At 17.6% G+C, this 21,158-nt stretch overlaps 2 protein-coding genes across 2 annotated transcripts; both read right to left on the bottom strand.

Moving 5' to 3' along the window:
• Window positions 1-1,362: 1,362 nt before the first annotated feature.
• Window positions 1,363-4,494, bottom strand: PGAL8A_00009600 (phosphoglycerate mutase, putative; the record flags this gene model as incomplete). Its single annotated transcript, XM_028671493.1, has 2 exons — window positions 1,363-1,466; window positions 1,563-4,494. 2 exons carry the CDS (start codon window positions 4,492-4,494, stop codon window positions 1,363-1,365), a joined length of 3,036 nt encoding a protein of 1,011 aa, XP_028528140.1.
• A 1,638-nt stretch (window positions 4,495-6,132) lies between these two features.
• PGAL8A_00009500 (phd finger protein, putative) lies at window positions 6,133-21,060 on the bottom strand (the record flags this gene model as incomplete). Its single annotated transcript, XM_028671492.1, has 1 exon — window positions 6,133-21,060. One exon carries the CDS (start codon window positions 21,058-21,060, stop codon window positions 6,133-6,135), a length of 14,928 nt encoding a protein of 4,975 aa, XP_028528139.1.
• Between the last annotated feature and the right edge of the window lie 98 nt (window positions 21,061-21,158).

The following is a 21,158-nucleotide window of genomic DNA, read 5'->3' as shown; positions in this document are numbered from 1 at the left end:
AATAAACGGAATTATTTAAAAATAAAATAGTAAGGCAATTCATTGTATTAACTACTAAAAAGTTTTTACCAAAAAAAAAAAAAAAAAAAAAAAAAAAAAAAAAAAAAAATGTTTAAAATACGGTTTTTAAATAACTTTTAAAAATTAATTTTATAAAATTAAGAACTAATAATAAATAAAAATATAAATTTTTNNNNTAGGAAAAATTATCAATAAACGGAATTATTTAAAAATAAAATAGTAAGGCAATTCATTGTATTAACTACTAAAAAGTTTTTACCAAAAAAAAAAAAAAAAAAAAAAAAAAAAAATGTTTAAAATACGGTTTTTAAATAACTTTTAAAAATTAATTTTATAAAATTAAGAACTAATAATAAATAAAAATATAAATTTTTATTCTAAAATATTTAATCAAAATTTATTAAATAAATAGTATATTTAACTTCTTTTGATTATCCATGTATTTTGAATTGGCATTCATATTCTAATTCATTCTAACATAAAAAAAAAATAATACAAATAAAAATGTCAATATAAAATACAAAAAAAAAAAAAAAAAAATATCCTATAAAATTCCATTTGGATTTTAGTCACATAAAGTAACATATATATTATAAATATAAGAAAAGAATTAGTCTATTTGCATGAGCTAATATATATATATATATATATATATATATATATATATATATATATTTATTCTCTTTACATAAATTTGCATACATGCTGAATACTTTTTAAAAAAAATATATGAAGAAAAAGAAAAGATAATTAAAAATTTTTATTAAAAAAAAGGAAATAAAATAAAAAATATTTTTAAATGATATAAATTTTTTGTAGTAATTTTAAATATTAGAAAAAAATGTTTTGTATTTAAAAATTTAGTTAACGGAATCTAGTGAATACATAAATTTATTAGAATATAGAGAAAAAATTTTTTTTTTTTTTTTTTTTCACTAAGTAGAAAATAAAGTTTTATTTAAAGAAAAGTATAAAGATATTTGAATATTTATACAATTTTATTTGTCCTTTCTGTATAATTGATAAAAAAAAATTTCAATTCCTTTGAATTTTTAGTGTTTCTAAAATATATATGAATGCAAAAAGTATTATATAAACTTGTAAAAATATTATATTTTCTGCATAAAATATAAATAATTTTAAATATAAATGTATAAAAAAAAAAAAAAAAAAAAAATTTTTTTATCATTTATACGTGGGAAATAAAAAGACCTTTTTAAATAAATAAAACAAAGGAAAAGTTTATCTTTTTTTTTTTTTTTTTTTTTTTTTTTTATTTTTTTTTTTTTTTTATTTTTATTCCATAAAAATTTTAAAAAAAAAAAAAAAAAAAAAAAAAAATTATTTAAGAACATTCAATATGTACACATTTTCTGCCCCTCCTGCGGCTGTCAATAAATTATATCTTAAATAATTTAAGTCATCAACTACGCTTTTTTTTTTACCTATAAAAAAAAAAAAAAAAAAAAAAAAAAATTACATACACACAATTATATATATAAAACATAAATATATATATAATTGTTTTTTGAATTTATAACCTGGTAAAGATTGAATAACTTTATATTTTTTTGTTCCTTCTGCATAATAGGAAGTATTATTAGCTGTGACTGATTTTTTTTCACATAAGCATGTATTAATTTTTTCTCCTTCTTCTTTTGTATTTTTATCAATTAATTCTTCTAATTTAATTAACTTTTGAAAAATTTTATTTGATACATTAGTATTGTAAGTTTTTAATATATCTAAAAAAGACAATAGCTTTGAAATAACAAGACCTTCTATTTTATTTTTACTTTTAATAAATTTATTTAAACAGTGAAAATAAAAATAATGATCACGATAAAACATTTCTACATTCAGATTTTGAATTGATTGAGGTAAAGATTTCAAAAATTTAATATTATCTTGAAGAAAATTTTTATTATGTGTGTCAATAATATTACTTTGATTAACTTGCAGATTTTTTTTAGTATGGGATTTTTTTGGTATATATATAAACTTCCTTTTAATAAAATTTTGTATATCATTTTCACTTGAATTTTTATTATTATTGTCACTATTATTTACATACTCTGTGAAAATTTTATCAATTAAATTGTCATTGATATATTTACATTCTTGTTCAAAATCAATGTAAGAATTTTTATCATATTTTTCTTTCAATGCCTTTAAATATCCATCACATTTATTTTCATATTTATCCATAAAGTTTTTATTTTTGATACATCCAACCAAATCAATATAGCAGACATCTACTTCATTCTTTATAATTTTGTTATATTTTTCTATTATATATTCTTGAAAGGAATAAAGGTCTAAATTCTTAATATTATCTTTCATAGTTTGCCAAAAGTCTTTTGATTTAATTAAATCTCCTACATTATCATAATTATCTACAACTTGTTTTACATTTTCTAAATAGTAGGATTTATCATTTTTTTTATTTTTAATTTCTTCTCTATTTTTATTTTGGTTACTTTTTGTTGTTTTTGTTTCAACATCTGGTAATACAATTATAATTATATTCTGACCCAAAAAATATCCTCTTTTGCTAATTTCCCATACCCCCTTTTCTTCTGAATATTTAAGATATTTACTAGCATCAGATATTAAAATTTTTCTTCCCATTTTTTTATTCTTTAAAATAAAATTTTTATAAATTCCATTAGAATAAGTAACATTTTTTTCACATTCATTATTATAATCAATAAAATTTTGTATTTTTTCTAAATATTTTTTGTTTTTTTCACTTTTTACAACTATATCATAATGATATATAACAACCGTACAACTCTGTAGACAAATGAGTTCATCAAGATCGACGTAATTATTTATAGTGTATATATGTTTATCTTTATATGCTTTTTTCAAAATTTTATTTTTATTTTTAAAACATAAGGGTATATTATTCATAGGTATTGGCTTAGATAACTGTAAATTAGTAACATTGTTATAAAATAAAAAGGAATTTGTTAATGGTATTACTATTTTTTTTATTTCACAATTTTTTAATACTCTTGCATCCAAATCTAAATAATCTAATAAAGCCAATAAATGAAGAATAAAAGAACTATGTGAAACTAAAACAATGTTATATACATTTTTTTTATCTTTTTTTTTATTCTGTTGTTTGTTTTTATTTTCCTTTAATTCATCTCCATCACCATCTTTTTTATTTAAACAAGTATTTTCTTCAATAGATGGACTTTTTGATTTCCCATATTTTTCTAAATAGTCGTTTGGTCCATTTTCATTTTGATAATCAGACGTTTTGTTAATTTTGTTATCTACATTTACTCCGTTCATATAATTTTCATTATGTGAATTACTAGTATTATTATTTCCGTTTTTATCATTCCTATCCTTTTCTTCATACTGTTTTTCAATACTAGAAAAATAGTTAATAGATAATGAATGAATAAATTTTAAAAACTGTAAACACCTACAATATACTTGTTCTGATGATTCTCTGAATTTACTACCAGGTATAGTATCATTCTCTCCATAACATAATAATTCATAATCATCAAAATTTTTATCGCAATATTTTTTTATATCTGATGTTTTAGATCTTTCATCGCTAAAATAATTTCCTGCAGTTTCACGAACAGATTCATGTATAATAATATTTCTTTTAAAATTAAGAAAATGCTTTATTGTTTCTAAACACCTTCTAAGTGGTGAACTAATAATGATAAAATTTTGATTTTTTTCAAAAGCACCTTTATCTTTTTTACTATAATTTATGTTGCTTTTCTGAGTTGAATCATTATATAATTGTATAACCTTTTTATAAAGTTTATTTTCATCATATTTCAAATCAGAACATATTTTCATCCCTTCTTCACTTGGACCACAATCTAAAAATTTTATATCCTTATATATCAAATCTCTAGCTATATTAGGATTTTTAAGAACTTCTCTATTATGCTGTGCTTCTATATGTCTAACTAAATAAATTTTTATAACGTAATTTTTTTTCAGTATTCTTTGCATGTATTTTCTATTTTTTTTTAAATAGAAAGATGTTTTGTAGTATAAATCACCAATTAAGTCGTTATATTTCATATTCTTTTCAGGAATGTTTTTTTTTTTAAATATATAGTCATAATTAATATTAGAATTATCGTTAGATGTAGCTGTTTTTGTATTCTGATATTTTGCATATACTTTATTAAAATAATTTGGCTTTAAATAATTTAAATTATTTGCATTTTCTTTATTATAATAATTATATTCGCCATAACTGTGAGAAGGAATATTCTTTTTTTTTGATTTAAATTTGTTATCTACATCCAAATAACCTTTTTTCTTTTCAATTACGGAGCTTTTATATAAAAATCCATTTTTTGATATACTTCTATATCTATTTGTAGAGATATTTTTAATATTTGTTCTTTTTCCTTTTAATAAAAAAGAGTTAAAATTAGGCTTATAATGATAATTTTTCTCATACAAATTACTTTTCATTTTATTGTAATCATTTTTTTTTTATTAAAAAATTCAAATTATTATCACTTTATATTGTTTACAAAAAAATAAAGTTTATGTATTTCAGTTTTTTTTCTATTATATTTTTTTTTATAATATCTTTAAATTAATTAATATTCTTCTTTTTTTTTTTTTTTTTTTTCCAAGGCTTAATTTTGTTTAAATTTATTAAACAAATGAAGAAAAAATGTAAAAAAAAAAATTTTTTTTTTTTTTTTAATGATATTAAGAACTAAAAAAAAAGTAGAAATAAAAAAAAATAATTTTAGTTAAATAAATGTGTATGTTATTAATTAAATAAGTAAATAATATTATATTAATGTGTGAATCAAGATTATATACATGTTAATATATAGTAAAAATATTATATATAATAAAATATAATAAAAAAAATTTTATTATAAATACTCTGAATGTTTTTCTTTCTATTTCTTTCTATTTCTTTCTACTTCTTTCTTTTTTTACTTCTTTTTTTTTCTTTCTTTTTCTTTTTTAATTTTTTCTATTGCTGCTTTTTCTTTTATTTTTATATAAAGTTAAATTGTGAAGGTGAAAATATGAAAAAATTTTATCAAATATATTAATAAAATGATAATTTTAAAGAATTATAAAAAAAAATATGTATCTTTATAAAAATATAGTAAAAATAAAAAATGTAATAACATTATGGTTTAAAAAAAATAAATAAAAATTTAAAGGATAGAATATAGTACGTATATTAAAAAAATTAAGCATATGTACTCTTATAAAAAAAAAAAAAAAAAAAAAAAAGATCAAAAACCAAAAAATCGTATCAATAGCTTGAACTTAAAAATATTTGCAAATTTGTGCAAATATTAAAATAAGGAAATGCAGTAAAATAGCAAAATTAAATATATGTGCTTAATAAAAATAACGGAATAATACACATATAAATTATTATATATAAAAAAGAATATATATATTTTTATTTTAATACCTAATAATATTTTTTTTATTTTTCTATATTCATTTCAGTGCACTGATGTACCAAAAAAAAAAAAAAAAAAAAAAAAAATTTTTCTTTTTTTTTTTTCGAAAGAAAATACCACATATGGCTTTAACGAATAAAACTCAAAAACTTAAGACATTTATGTAGAATAAAAATATAAAATAAGAAAAATTTATTTAAATTTTTTAAAACCATATATTTATATATTTTTCTACAAGTAAAAATATGTGTAAATTTTTTATATAAAAAACAATAAAACAAAAATAATGTTACTTAAAGTTAAGTTTACAATTTTTTTTTTTTTTCTATTTGTGTATTCATTGCACAAAATTAAATATACATTAAAAATAAAAAAAAAAAAAGGTATACAAGTTAAAAAACAATCTAAATTTTTTATAAATAAAGGAAATAAAAAAAAAAAATAAAATAAAATAAAAATAATAAAATTATATTAAAAAATTCATAATTTTTTTTTTTTTTTATTCTGCATTTTTTTCCAATAAATTAAAAGCAAATTTTTTAAGGAAAATTTTATACTGTTTTTATAAGAAAAATTTCTACAAAAAAGTTATATATATATATATTAAAAAAAGTAACGTGTATAATATTTATATTTTAATTTTTTTTTTTTTTTTTTTTAGTATTATTTATTTTGTTCTCTTTTTCAAAATTTTCTCATTTAAGCCAACTTTTTTTGTATCATTTAATGGCATAATATATTCAATATATTCATCATTGGAAAAATCATTATTAAAATGTAAAGTATTAATTATATTTTTATAATAACATTTATAATTACATGTATTTTCTTCTAAATATTCTAAAATATCAATAAAATTATTCTCTTCATTTTTCAAATATTTATTCTTAATACATTTTTTAAAATTTTTTTTTTCATTTTTTTCACAAGACAAAAAAAGTTCTTTCCCATTTATTTTTTTTTTTAATTTTAAATTATCATTTTCATCTTTTTTTTCTTCAATATGTTTAATAGAAATTTTTGGAGGTTTGTATGACTTATTTATTATTCTATAGTTTTTGTCCAGTTGGTTATTTTCATTATTATTATTATCCTTACTCTTATCAATTTCGTTATTATTTTCATCAACTTCACAACATTCACTCGTTTTGTCTTTCAGTTCATCTATTTTACTATTTTCTTTATGATCTTTGTTATTTGTTTCTTTTAATTTAAAATTATATTTATCTATTTTTATATTACTCTCATCCACTTTTACATTAACTTCATCTATTTTCTTATGATTTTCATTTAATTTTTTTTTTTTCTTGCTAATCATTGTATTCATTATAATATTTTCTGTGTTTGATTTACTTTTATTTTTTGTATAATTTAATTTATAGATTTTTTTTTTATTATTACATTTATATTTTATCTTTCTTTGCATTTTTAATTCTATATCATTTCTTTTTTTTGATATGTTTTCCTTGCTATTTTCATCTTTCATATTAATTTTGTTGTGATTTATATTTTTTTCATATGATTTCATAAGTGGTGTTATATTTTTATAAGTATATTTTTCTTTCTTCGATTTGTTATTATTTGCATTGTATTCTTTATAATCATCTGCTAAACTTCCTTCTTCGTTTTTAATTTTATTTTTTTCCTCTTCATTAATTATTCTATATTTATTTGTTATATTATCACTATTTTGAAGATTAAAATTTGCACAATTATTTGATTTAATGCAACTATTTTTATTTAGAATTTCCTTTTTTTTTTCGTTAGATAAGCACGACATTTCACATTTTTGATTATTTTTCTCATTACCTAAAGAATTTTTTTTTCTTTTTTTATATTTTATATTTTTATCCATGAGAACATCGTTACTAGAATTTGTAGAATTTTTGCATTCATTATCACTTATACTATTACTCTTATTATAATCATAATTAGAACCTTTTCTTTTATTTTTTATTTTTTTTTCTTTATTAGATAAAAAATTTTCTTGTATTTTATTATTACCATTGAATTTTAAATCATTATTATATTTTTCATAACAATTTACCAATATACTATCTACTTTATCTTCCTTTTTTTCTGAATTTATATTGATAATCGATATCTTCATATTATTATTTTCATGAAAATTTCTTTTCCTTTTCTTATCATTTTTAATAGAATTTTCTGTCTTTTTAATATTTCCATTTAAATCTTTTACTTTTTTTTTATTCCATTCCTTTATATTTCCTTCATCATTCTTTTTCATATTTTCCTTTAATGTTAGTTTATTTTTATCAAAATCATTTAAATTTATTTTCTTTTTTTCGTTATATTCATTTAAATTTATTTCATCTTCTTTATCATTTTCATCGCAATATAATCCCTTTTTTTTATCGCATTCATTTAAAATAATATGTTTTTCTTCATTTTTCTTTTTTTCTAATAAAGAATTGTCACTATTGATTTTTTCATTTTTTATAATTTTTTTTTCCTCAAATAATATATTAGTAAAATTTTTTTTAATATCTTCTTTATGATAATTTTCTTGGTTTTCACTTTTTGTTTTTTCAATGGAAATATTTTTTAAATTGGTTTCCTCTTCTTTTATATAATAACAACTTTTGTTATTTTTTAGAATTGTTTTATTTTTTTTTTCATAGTTATGGAACGTAAAAAGAGGTTCATCCTTTTTTTTTCTTTTTTCGTATATAAATAAGTTTTTAAGTTCTTCTATTATTTTTTTTTTTTTTTCTAAAATGTCAGAATAAAATCTGTCATGTTTTAATATACTTAAATTTAATTCTTTTTTTTTATTTATATTTTTTTTCATTTTAAAATCTGAACTTAAGTTTACCTTCTCTGTATTTGTAATTACATTTGAAATATAATTTTCGTTTATATAATTTTTTTTTTTACTTGAATTTTTTTTCATTTTTTCTAATTTGTTAATATCTTTAAATTTTTCCTCTTTAACATTATTTACTACATTTTTTTTGTGAAAATTTTCCAAGTATTTATTTAAGTTACATCCTTCTAAATTTTCATTTATATTAGCATGAAAGTTATTAAAAATATTAATTTTTTGAAAAAATTTCTTTTTAATAAGTTTATAATAATTTAAAACAAAATAATAAAAGTTATAAACAACTGAATCACAATTTTTTAAAATATTGGAATAATTACAATTCATTATTTTAAATATCATATTTTTGGGATATAATATAGAAAATATTAATGAATAAAGAAATAATTTAAATATCTCAACTTTTTCTAAAAGAATATTATGAATAGTATTCTTTTTTAATTCTTTATAGTACTTATCGTTCATGAATTTTATAAATAAAGAATTTCTATTCATTAAGTTTTGTAAAAACTTAAAAATCATTATAATTTTATATTCTTTGTTTTTTATTTTTATAATTTTAAAAATTTTATTTTCTTCTGATTTCAAATATTTTCTTCTAAAATTCATACTTATTTCATTAGTAAATTCTTTTGAAATATTTTTATCTTCTACAAATTTTTGATAGTTAAATGTATCAGGTGAAATTTTCTGTTTATAATTTGATAAATACATTTTATCATTATCATAATTTTTAATGATATCTTCTCCTTTTTTACTTGAATATAATTTTTCCTTTAATAATTTATTATCATATTTCTTTCCATTTATATTCAGTGAATTTAACAAAAATTTTGAGTTTAATATATAATTAAGAAAAATGTTATTTTTATAAAATTTATTTTTTATATATTCTATTAAAGGATTATTTAATTTTAATAAAACTTTTAAAAGTATGAATAAATTTAACTTAATTTTTAAATTCTTAGTATTTGAACAATGTGAATTACAATAAATATGATAAGTATTTTCAGCATTAAATTCTATTGAAAATTTATGAAATTGCTTTTTTTTATTTATACAATTAATATGAAAAGCTCTGTAACATTTTTCAAAAGAGCATTTTATTAATGAGTAACTTTTTTTTTTACATATATTACAAATAAATTCTTTTTTATTATTCCTTTTTATAGATGTATTATAGTAGTATCTCTCTCCTTTTTTAACATAACATTTATTATAAAAAATTAAATATCTCAAAATTGTATCTTTAAACAAAAATTTATTTTTTAATAAAATTTTTGGTGTGAAAATTATTACAGAAAAATTTTTAAAAAAAGAAATTGAAACATAATTTTTTCTATATGCATTCTTTTCTTCAAATAATTTATTTTTAAAATATTCTTTTTCTTCATCTTCCACTAAATTTTTGTTTGAAATGCAGTTATAATGCATTTTGTCATTTTCGTTAAGTTTTTTCTTATCATATAAATGCTTCATATTCAAGTTCATATGTACAACTAGTGCGTCATCACAGTAAGATATATAATTTTTATCAATAAGATGAAAAAGAAAATTTTTTTCTAATATAAAATAACTACATTTTTCGCATCCTATTAACATTTTAAAATTAATTAACTTAAGCATTTCCTTTTTTCTATCATTAATATGACAATAATTAAAAAAATATACTTTTTTACTTTTTTTTATTTTGTTTTTTCTTTGGAAAAACTGATAATTAAAATATAATAAATTTAATATATTATTTTTTTGTTCAGAAGGGTAATACTCATTTCTCAAATTTTTGCAGGCTGAACATATAACCATTTTATAATCATTGGCATTTTTATTTATAAAATATAAAGAAAAAATATTACTTCTTAAATTTTTATGATGTGAATCAATACTATAACTTTTTATGAAATTACTCATATTTTCTTCTAAATAAGATGTATTTCCCTTTTTATGAACAATAACGTTTTTTACTAACTCTATTTTTTTTCTGTTTTTATTATAACTTAAGGAATTATTAGGATGTGAATTTTTTATTTTTTCATTTTCGTTTTCTAACTTCATTAACATACATTTACTTTTCTTATTTTCTTTCTTTGATTTAATTATACTAAAGTTTTCTCTACTTTTTATGTCATCAATTTCGTATTTATTATGTTTGTTTTTCATCAATTTTTTATAGGAACTATAAATGTCATTAATGTTAATTTTTAATTTTAATTTATAATTATCTTTTTTCATATTATTTTTAACTAATTCATAATTTTCATGGGCTTCTTGTATACTCTCTTTATTAATTTCCATATGTTTAAAAGAGGGATTATTATATAATGATAAATTTTCTAATTTACTTTTATTTTCTATAAAGTTCAAAGAATTTGTTGTATAATTTTTATTTGAGGTATTAATAATATTCCTTTTATCTTGAAAATTTAAAGCATTATTGCCTGTTTTTAAATAATCTGTTACTTTAATATTAACATCTGTTTTATTTGTATCATATTTTTTTGTATCTTTCTCTTTCAGTTTTTCTAATTCATTAAAATTAATATTCATTTTACTATCTGTTATATGTTCCTTAAATGTTTTCGAATTCGTATTAGTATTATCTGATAAGTTGTTAGATGTATTTTTATTATTATTTAATAAATCATAATTTATTAATTTACTTTCTATTTCATGCATGGGTGACTTTTGTTCATAACATTTATAATTATATGATTTATCACATATATTAATAATACTTCTATTATCATTGCAATTTTTGATCATTGCATTTTCTGTTATAGATATTTCTGATTTACTTACATTATTTGTTACCTCTATACACTTAACTTCATCTGATTTGTTAAAAGAATTCATACACTTGATATTTATATTTTTTAAATTAGGTAAATTTATTCCTTCTCCTAAATATTTTTCATAATTTTTTTCATAATTTTTTTCTTCATAGAGCATATCACTTTTCACTTGTTTTTTACTATTTTCTATAACTTTAATCATTTCAATATGATTATTTTCTTTTTTTTCAGAAAACATTTTAGGAATTTCTTCAATTTTATTTATTTTATCGTTTCTGTTGTGATAATTTATATATTTTTGGTTTTTATCTTTATCGTTTTCAATAATTTGATCTATTTTATTTTTCTTATGTTCTTCATTATTTCCACATTTCTCTGTAATTTTTTTATAATTTTCTTGATTATATATATGTTCATTTTTCGAAACAATTAAGTTATTATTTGTTTCATTATTTTTATTTCTATTATCTATGTCTATTATTAAATTATTTTTATTACATTCCTCTGTTTTTAAAATAGTATTATCAAACTTTGTAGGAGACTTACTATTATCATTTTGTTTATTGTACAAACATTTTGTCTTATTAAGACTATTAATATTAATATCTTTTTTTTTTAATGTTTTTTCATTATAACTAAAAAGAGGAATACATTCACTGTTCATGTAATATTTATTTCTTTTTTTTTTAACTTCACTTCTATTTTCATATACACCAAGAGGTATATGATCATTACAATATGTTGTTACTTTAAAAAGTGAAAAACAATTATCATAAAAAAATGTTGTGATGAACTTATCATCATATATTTTAACTTTCATATGGTACCCTTCTAAATATGCACAAAGAGGATGGAAATATTTATTACATTTGTTATTTTTTATATATGAATTTTTAATAGTATTATTTAGATTATTTATATCAAAATGTTCGTGATAACAACAATTGATAACAAAACCGCTTTGGTTACATATACAGCATATATTTTCAAAAGATCTCAAGTTATTAATATTCCAATAATTTAAATTATAAATATTTAAACAAAAAACATGTGAAATAAAAAATAAAACACAAAAAATATGAACAAATGATTTTGATGTTGTTTTTTTTAAAGCACCCCCATATTTTTTACATATAAAACAATTAAAATTTTCAAAAGATTTATTATCATCTACATATTTATTATCACAAAAATTATTACTATTGTCATATAGATTCTTATCATTTTCATTTAAATTATTGATATATTCATCTATATTTTTATTAGTGTTACTATTATTATTGCCATTAAATTTTTTTTTTTTTTTAATGATTCCTATGTTTTTATTTAAATCTTCATTTTGTACATTTTTTTTAAAGGATTTACTAATTACACATTTATCACATAAAAAATCATCATTCTTATTTTTTTGATATATACCGTAACAATATTTATGAATATAAATAGAGCAACTTATACATTTAAATAATATATTTATGTTGTTAGTTTCTGTGTTAAAACAAACACTGCATATAGCATTATTCATTGTTTCATTCTTATTTATAATTATATTATTAGGTATTTCTTTTGTTTCATTTTCGTTCTTTTTATTAAAATAATTATTATTATCAGTTGTAGTACTAGTATTATTGGTATATGTAGAAGTATTAGCTTTTACGCTAATATTATTAGTAGTAGTAATAAGTGTGCTAATATTACTGATAGTTATATCATTATTCTTATCATTTTCATCATTTTCATCATTATAAACATAATTATTTGTATTACTTACTAAATTATGTCGTTTATTTTCTTCATTTATTTGTTTAACATATTTATTATCATTGTTAAATACAAAATTTAATTTCGTTTTTTCATTTCTTATAGTATTATTTTCATTTGAAGATTCTAACAAAATCTCAGAATTCTCTCTATCATTAATACTTTTATTATTTTTATTTTTTAAATTAAAAAAATATGCTTCTTCTTTTAAAAAACTATCCTCCAAATTATGAATTAAGTTATTCCAGTTATTAACGCAAGAATATTTATAAAAGACAAAATTTACGTAAATTGGCATATCTGATAAATTATATATGTGGTTTTCTTCAATTATTTTACTTATTAAAATTATTTTATTTTTTATAATTTCTTCATTTAGATTATCATATAAATTTTTTATTTTTTCATAACTATTATCAATAATCATATTGAAATTTTCATTACAAATGTTCTCATTAAAATAATCATAAAATTTTGTTTTTTCTTCTTTTTTTAAATTACTTTTCAAATTATTCAAAAATTTATTGCTTATATTATTTTTTACATCATTATATGCTTCATTGGAATCCTCTTCTTTAATGAAATTAAAATTAAATTTATTATTATTTTTTATTAAAATATCTAATGTATCATTAGTTTTATAACAATTTAGTGAAAAATTTAGATCATCTTTGTTATTCATTAAACTAGTTTTTTCATTATTTATGACATCCCATTTATCTGCGTTTATATTTTTTTCATCTAACATATTAAAAGAATTTAATAACTTAATGTTTTTGTTTTCTTCATTCATAATTTCATCATTATCATTTATTTCTTCATTTTTATTTATATAACTATTTGCTTCTAACTCTTCAACATTATGTTTATTTATTTTTTTCATAAAATTATTTCTATTATTTTCAAAGCATAAAATGTTCTTAATATCAAAAAAATTATAATCTATTTCTTCATAATTTTTGTTATTTATATTCATATTAAAAAACTCAATTTGCTTATTTTTAACAAACGAATTTTTAAAATTTAAAAGAATATTCTTATTTAAAAAAATATCATTTAAATATTTTTTTTTATCTTCATTATTGTTAAAATAACCTAACTCATTATTATCTAACAAAAATAACTTATATATATCAAAGTTACTAAAAGAATTAGTTGATAGTAGTTTATTTTTATCAACATTGCCTTTATTTTCTGATTCTTCATTAATTATACTAAAATTGTTATATTTCTTAATAACATCGCTTAAATACTCTTTTATATCATTATCATAAGTTTTGTTATTTATATATTCATTTATAATAAAATTAATACTATTATTAATATTATTATTTATATTTACACTATTTAATTGAGATGATGTTCTATTAATAATTTGAAAGTACTTTTTATTTCCTTTTTTATGTTTGTTTTTCTTTTTATATATATTTTTTGATATTTTTTTATGTAAAATTTTATTTTTATAACTTATATTTAAATTCATATTATTATGAATATTACTATAACTTTTATTTATTCGCATATTCTTATTTGTATCTACATCTATATTTATATTTTTAGCATTTTCAAAAATATCTACATTAATATTGTTTTCATCAAAGTTATTTAAATTAGGTACTATTTGGTTCAATGAAATATTTACTTTGTTATCTTTTAAATTCTTATTTTTATCTATTATGTCACTATTATTTGAAATAATGCTTTTTCTATTTAAAATATTATTATTTTCTTTATCTCTGTCATTTATGATTTGATTTAATTGGTACGATAATAAATTATAATGATTTTTTAATTTTCCACTTTCATCATTTTTAATTTCATTACCTTCATTTTCACTATTCTTTATTTCATATAAATTATTACAGTTATCATATATTTTAACACCTTTTTTTGAATAAAAAAATTTATGTGTTTTTATAAATAAGTAGTCATAATAAGTTAACTCAAATATATTTACTAGCTTTATACTTGTATTTTTTGAGATACCAAATAAATTAAAATTCTTCAAAATATTTTGTAATATGTTTTTATTTAATACAGTTCCATCAATTTTTAAATAATTTAATTTTTCATTATTATTATTATAATTATTATTATTGATATTATTTAAAAAAATTTCCTCCAAAATAGCACTTATACTTCCATATGAGTTCTTTAGATATAAATTATTATATAGCTCATTGAAAAAATAATCAATGTTATTAAATTCATTTTTTTTTAATTGCTTATTTTTTGAACATTTTTTTCTATTATCTTTCTCTGATTCATATATTAAAAGATATATATTATTCCCATTATCGAATAACGTAAAAATTATATTATAACTTTTATTATGTGAAAGTGTTTCTTTGCACAATTCATCATTTCTTATCTTTATATTTTTGTTATCAATATCTTCATTTTTATCATATTCATAAATATTATATGTATCGTTAAAAATGTTATAATTATTATCTCTTTTCTTACATACTTTTAATTTTTTACTCAAATTAACATCATTAGGTGTACGTGGAGTTTGATCACACTCATATTTAATTTGATTATGAATATTGTTTTCATTATTTTCCAATTTATCACAATTTATAAAATTTCTATTATTTAATATATCAGTATCCGCTTTTATCGATTTCTTATCTTTAACGACAATATCAGTTTCGTTAGATGGATTGTCATGAATTTTTTTATTAGGGAAAAATAAATTCTCTAAGTTACCCAAATTCATATCAATGTTTTCATTTAAATATGTATTATCATTTTTAATTTTTTTCACCGAATAAAAAATTTCATCGGAATACATCTTTTCCTTATGTAAATCTATTTCCTTATTACAGCTTGTAAATGTGTTGTTATTTTCCGAATTAATTTTAAAATTATATAAATTATTCATTTCATTTTCATTATTATCTAATAATTTTATATTATTATGATTAATTTTACTTTTTTCTTCTTTATCATTTAGTGTTTTATTTGATAAAATAACGCTTTTTTTAAACATTTTATGATTGGAATAGCTTTTTAATAATTCAATAACCGATAAGATATTACTTGAAGTATCAAATTCACATCTGTGTTGAAAAAAATTTTTAATATGATAAATGCTTTTTAAATTATCTGCATCATTCACATATTTTTGTCCAAAAATAAATAAAGGTAGTCTATAAAATAAATAGGAATATTTGTTTATATTAACCTTTTTTTTCAAATCTGTATTATTATTTTTTTGTTTACTTCCTTTTTGAATGTCAACATTTATTTTTCTCATAATATTTATTTCACCTAGGTTTTTTTTTCTCTTTTTTTTCTTTTTTTTTTTATTTTGAATTTTTAACTGTTTCTTAAAGCGCCCATTGAATTTTTGAAAAATATTTAATCCATTTTGTTGCCTCAAATAATATATACCTTCACATATATTGTTTTTAATAATTGAGCTTGTTTCAACATTTTCAATAATTTTATCAATATACTTTATGAATGATTGTAAATTTTTTTTATTACTTTCATTTATATATATATCCTCTACATTTTCAGGTTTCTCATTGCCATTTTTACCTATTTCATCATATTTATTTATTTTAATTTTTTCATTTTCATTTTCATTTTCATTTTCTTTTTCTTCTTTTTCTTTTTCATTTTCTTTTTCTTTTTTTTCATTTTCATTTTCTTTTTCTTTTTCTTTTTTTTCATTTTCATTTTCTTTTTCTTTTTCCTTTTTTTCTTTTTCATAATTCTCTTCATTTTTTATTATTGTGTCTTTTATTATATTCTGATTTTTTTTCTTTTTTATTTTTTTGTTTAATCTATTATCTCCTTTAAAATTTTCATTCACGATATTACTATATGTATCTTCCTTTTTAATATTAAAATCTTTCTCCAATAATTTTATATCATTTATATTTTTGTTTTCCTCTTTTTTATATATTTTTTTTCTTTTATTAGTATTAATTTCCAATTTTTCTAATTTTTGATTACTATATGATACATCATCATTAATTACATTTTTTTCATGTTCACTTTTTATACTATTCAACTTCTGGTGATTTTTTATATTGAATTCATTTTTTACATTTTTTTTTTTTTTTAAAAAATTACTACTTTGCTCATCGTTCTTCATTTTATCTGAACTGTATGAATATAAATTATTTAATTTTTTTTTTTTTCTTTTTTTACAAAACTTATCTATTTGAATACCATTCATAAGATTCGTTTCATTAATATTTTTGTTATCATTCACTATGTTGGTGTTACTGTTTTTTTTCTTATCATATTTAATGTTATATTTTCTTTTATTAATGTAACCTTGTTTTTTTTTTTCACCTTCTATGTAATAATTATTTTCTTCAACATTATCATAATCTTTTTTTTTCTCTTCTTCTTGTTCTTTTATGTGTTGTTGATTTTTTAAATCATTTATTTTTTCTTCTTCTGCTTCCTCTTCTTTCATTATATGAATATATTTATTTGAAAAAAAAAGCGAATGCAAAAAGGAATTGTAATAATAATAGAATATATTATTTAAGTTATTATATTTTTTATTATCTAAAGCATTCATTTTTAAACTCATAACAGTTCTTATATCAGTTTCATTGTTATGTAATGGGCACATGGTTAATTTAATTGTGTTTATATATACATTATTATTATTTACATTTTCTAAATTGCATGTTAATAATCCATTTGAGAAAAAATTATTATTTTCCTCATAATTCATATTCTTTATTTCATTTTGTTCATAAGTTTTTGTTTTTTTCAAATTATTGTATCTATTATTTAAGCTACTTAATTGTAGTTTTGTTTTATAATATGGAAAACTCTCTTCACATGAAGATATATCTGAATATTGAGAGTTATATGATGAACTGTTAAGGTCAGAATATGTGTAAGATACAAAAGATGAAGAAGTTGGATAGGAAGAAGATGTATAGGAATAAGAGTTTGAATGATAAGATGAAGAATCAAACGATGAAGATGAAGATGACGACGAAGGAACTGTTGATGAATGAAGAGATGAATAAGATGATTTTGAAGAAAAAGAAAAAGATTTAACAGATGATTTATTAGTTAGAATTGATGATGAAAAATACTTTGTAGAAATAGATGATGAACATAATGACGATGCAGAAGATGATTTTTCATTAACTTTATTTAAATTTGATAGATAAATATTTTTTTCATTAGAATTTGGGAAAGAAAAATCAGTTGATGATAGATTGTCTTCATTCATTATTTTGTTACAATCATTGAATGAATCATAGTTTTTGTTTTTATTATTATATTTCGTTTCATCACTTAATTTCCTTTTATACGTATTTTTTTTTTCCCATTGAAATAATGTTTTTTCACTATTTTTATTAAAATCGTTTTCAAGTGTAACCTCTTTTTCAAACTCTGTATTATATTTAATGTTGTCCATTTTTTCTATAATATTATATTTATAATCATATAATAAATCCAATTTTTTTTTATGCAATTTATTTGAATATAAAAAATGATTTTTTTCTTTTTTTTTATCTATATCAACATTATATTTATATTTCTTATTTAAATTTATATATATAGATTCTTTTTTTTCTTTATTTTCTTTCATGTATATGCAATTTTTATTATTGTAACATTCTTCCTTTTTAATTGTTAAAGTATTATAAGAATCATTTCCCCTTTTTAAATTTTCATTATTTTTGTCAGGTATGTTTTTGTGAGAAAAATAATGAAGGTAATTTAATTTTAGTTCATCTTTGTTTTCACTTTTTTTGTAATTATTCTGGCACCAAATATATTTTTTGTCTGAGTTATGTGATATATTATTATCATTAATATGATCCTTTTTTATTTTTTGAAGAAAATTACAAGCTTTGGAGTTATTTAATTTCTTTTGAATAGTATGGTTATTTATTTTTCTTAAATCTCTGGAATATAAATTATTATTAATAGTAATTAAGTTGTTATTTTTGTTTAAATCTTCATTTTTTATGTATTTTTTTTTATATCCCAATGATTCTTTATTAGAATTATTGAAAGAATATATATCTCTATTAATTTTGCTATTATAGTTATGTAAATGCTTTTTTTTCTTTATAATTTTATTACATTTTTGAAAAATGTTAATTTTGTTATTTTTTCTTCTAACTATATAAAAATTAGAATCTTTTAAGTTGTTTTTAATATATAACTTTTTTATTTTCTTACAATTTTCCAAAAATTTATTATAATAGCAATAAATATGAAAATATGTAGAACATGAAGGGAACATACATTTACTTTTTATTCCATTAGATTTTTTACAAAAAACACAAATTTGCTTACTATTATTTTTTATAACTTCTATAATTTTCTCTTTTATTTGTTTTAATATCTTTAAATTAATAAAATCTCTTTTATATATTAGCTGTTCTATTTCTTTGAATAGATTATTATAATCATTTTGCTTAGTTATACTTAAATTTATTTCGTTTTTAGTATGATTATTTGTAATATATAATATATCATTCATAAAATAATTTTCTTCACTTATTATATTATAATTATTTATGTCACTACAATATATAAAATTTTTTTCTTTATTGTTTTGTAAGTTATACTCACCTTCATTTGTTAAATTTCCTTTTTTTTTTTTATCTTCATTTATTTTTTCTTGCAGAAATTCTTTATTATTGTTACTATAATTGGATGTTATTCCTTTATTTATATTTGATATATCGTTATGTAAATAATTAAGATTACATGTAGTAATATTTTTTAAAACGTTATTATCATTCAAGCTACAACATACCTTATCATTTCCTTTATTATAATTAGTGTTATAATTCAATTCGTTATTTAAATTGTAATAATTTTGGTTTAATGTATTATTATTTAAAATAAAATTATAATATATTAAATTCTTAATTTGCTTTATTGTTAAATTATAATAATATGGATTCATCAAAAAATTAAAAGAATGATTATTAGTTATTATATTAAAATTATTTGACAATTCTGTTTTAATTTTTTTTATTATAATATCATTTACTGATTTTAAGTTATCATATAAATTTATAAAATAATCTTCGTTATAATGATTAAAAAAAAAATATTCAAAGTAAATGTGCAGCATTGAATTGTTTTTTGTAATATCATTATAATATAAGCAACACAAATGAAACCAAAGATTTTTTTGTTTCTTTTTCATAATTACATTTTTATTTGTCTTTTCACATATGCCACACTTAATTTCTTCTTTACAATCTTCTTTAAATGTTTTTATTTTTTTATGAATGTGATTAATGGAAGTGTTATTGTAATTATTCAATATTTTAGTATTATTAAATTTTTCATGTTTTTTTACTTTTACATCATTTTCGTAATAATATTGTGATAAGGTAAAATTTCTACGATTAGAAATAGTTTCCGATTGATATCCATTATTAAAGTTTTTAACACATTTTTTTCTAATTAGATATTTTAATTTTTTTCCTTTTTTATAAATCTTATAATTTAATTCATTATCACTCATATATTTATTAATTTTTTTTAAATAACTATATGTTTCTTTGTTTTTATTTATGTTTACTTCGTTAATTTTTTCTTTCCTATTATCATCATTTAAGTATGCAAAATGATATATATTATAATTATCATCTAAACATTTTCTATCATTTCTAGATTCTTTATAATTGTTAGATTCTAAACATACATCACAAATAAAATTATTTAAATTAAAACTATCACAAAATGTTTTATAACAGTATGCATGGAAATACAAAGAACAACTTTTACACTTTTCAAGGTATTCAGAATCGTTATTAATTAAACATATAGTGCATGTTTTATTTTTCTTATTACTAAAAAAATAATGTTCAATTTTTTTATATCCATTGTTTAAGAAAAGATGTTGTTTCTTTGTATTTTTTGTTTTCTGCTTTTTTTCTTTTTTTAACTTAGTTATTAATTTTTCTTCAAAATTTTCTAATTCTTTTTTATAAATATTTTCATTAAAGTATTTATCATTTATATTATAAAAATAATTACTTTTATTAGAAAACAACAAAGAAAAAAACAATTCTACATTTATATTTAGCGAGGAGTGCTCATCTTCATTATAAGAGTCATTCTGTGTTTCTTGATTTATGTTATTATGAAAAATGTATTCATTGCGAAATTCATCTTTGCTATAATATTTTAAAATATCTAGATAACTTTTTTTTGTTGTTTTAATGTCCATATCTTCATTATTTATTTTATTATGGGTTTTATTAAAAAAAAAATAAAATAAAATAAGAAAGAACAAATTAAAGAAAAAATGTTCTTTATGAAATTTAT

The sequence above is a fragment of the Plasmodium gallinaceum genome (genome assembly GCF_900005855.1).
Source record: "Plasmodium gallinaceum strain 8A genome assembly, contig: PGAL8A_v1_10, whole genome shotgun sequence".
In the NCBI taxonomy this organism is placed as follows: Eukaryota; Apicomplexa; class Aconoidasida; order Haemosporida; family Plasmodiidae; genus Plasmodium; species Plasmodium gallinaceum.
Note: the sequence above shows the minus strand (reverse complement) of the source record. Positions and strands in the feature narration are given on the sequence as shown.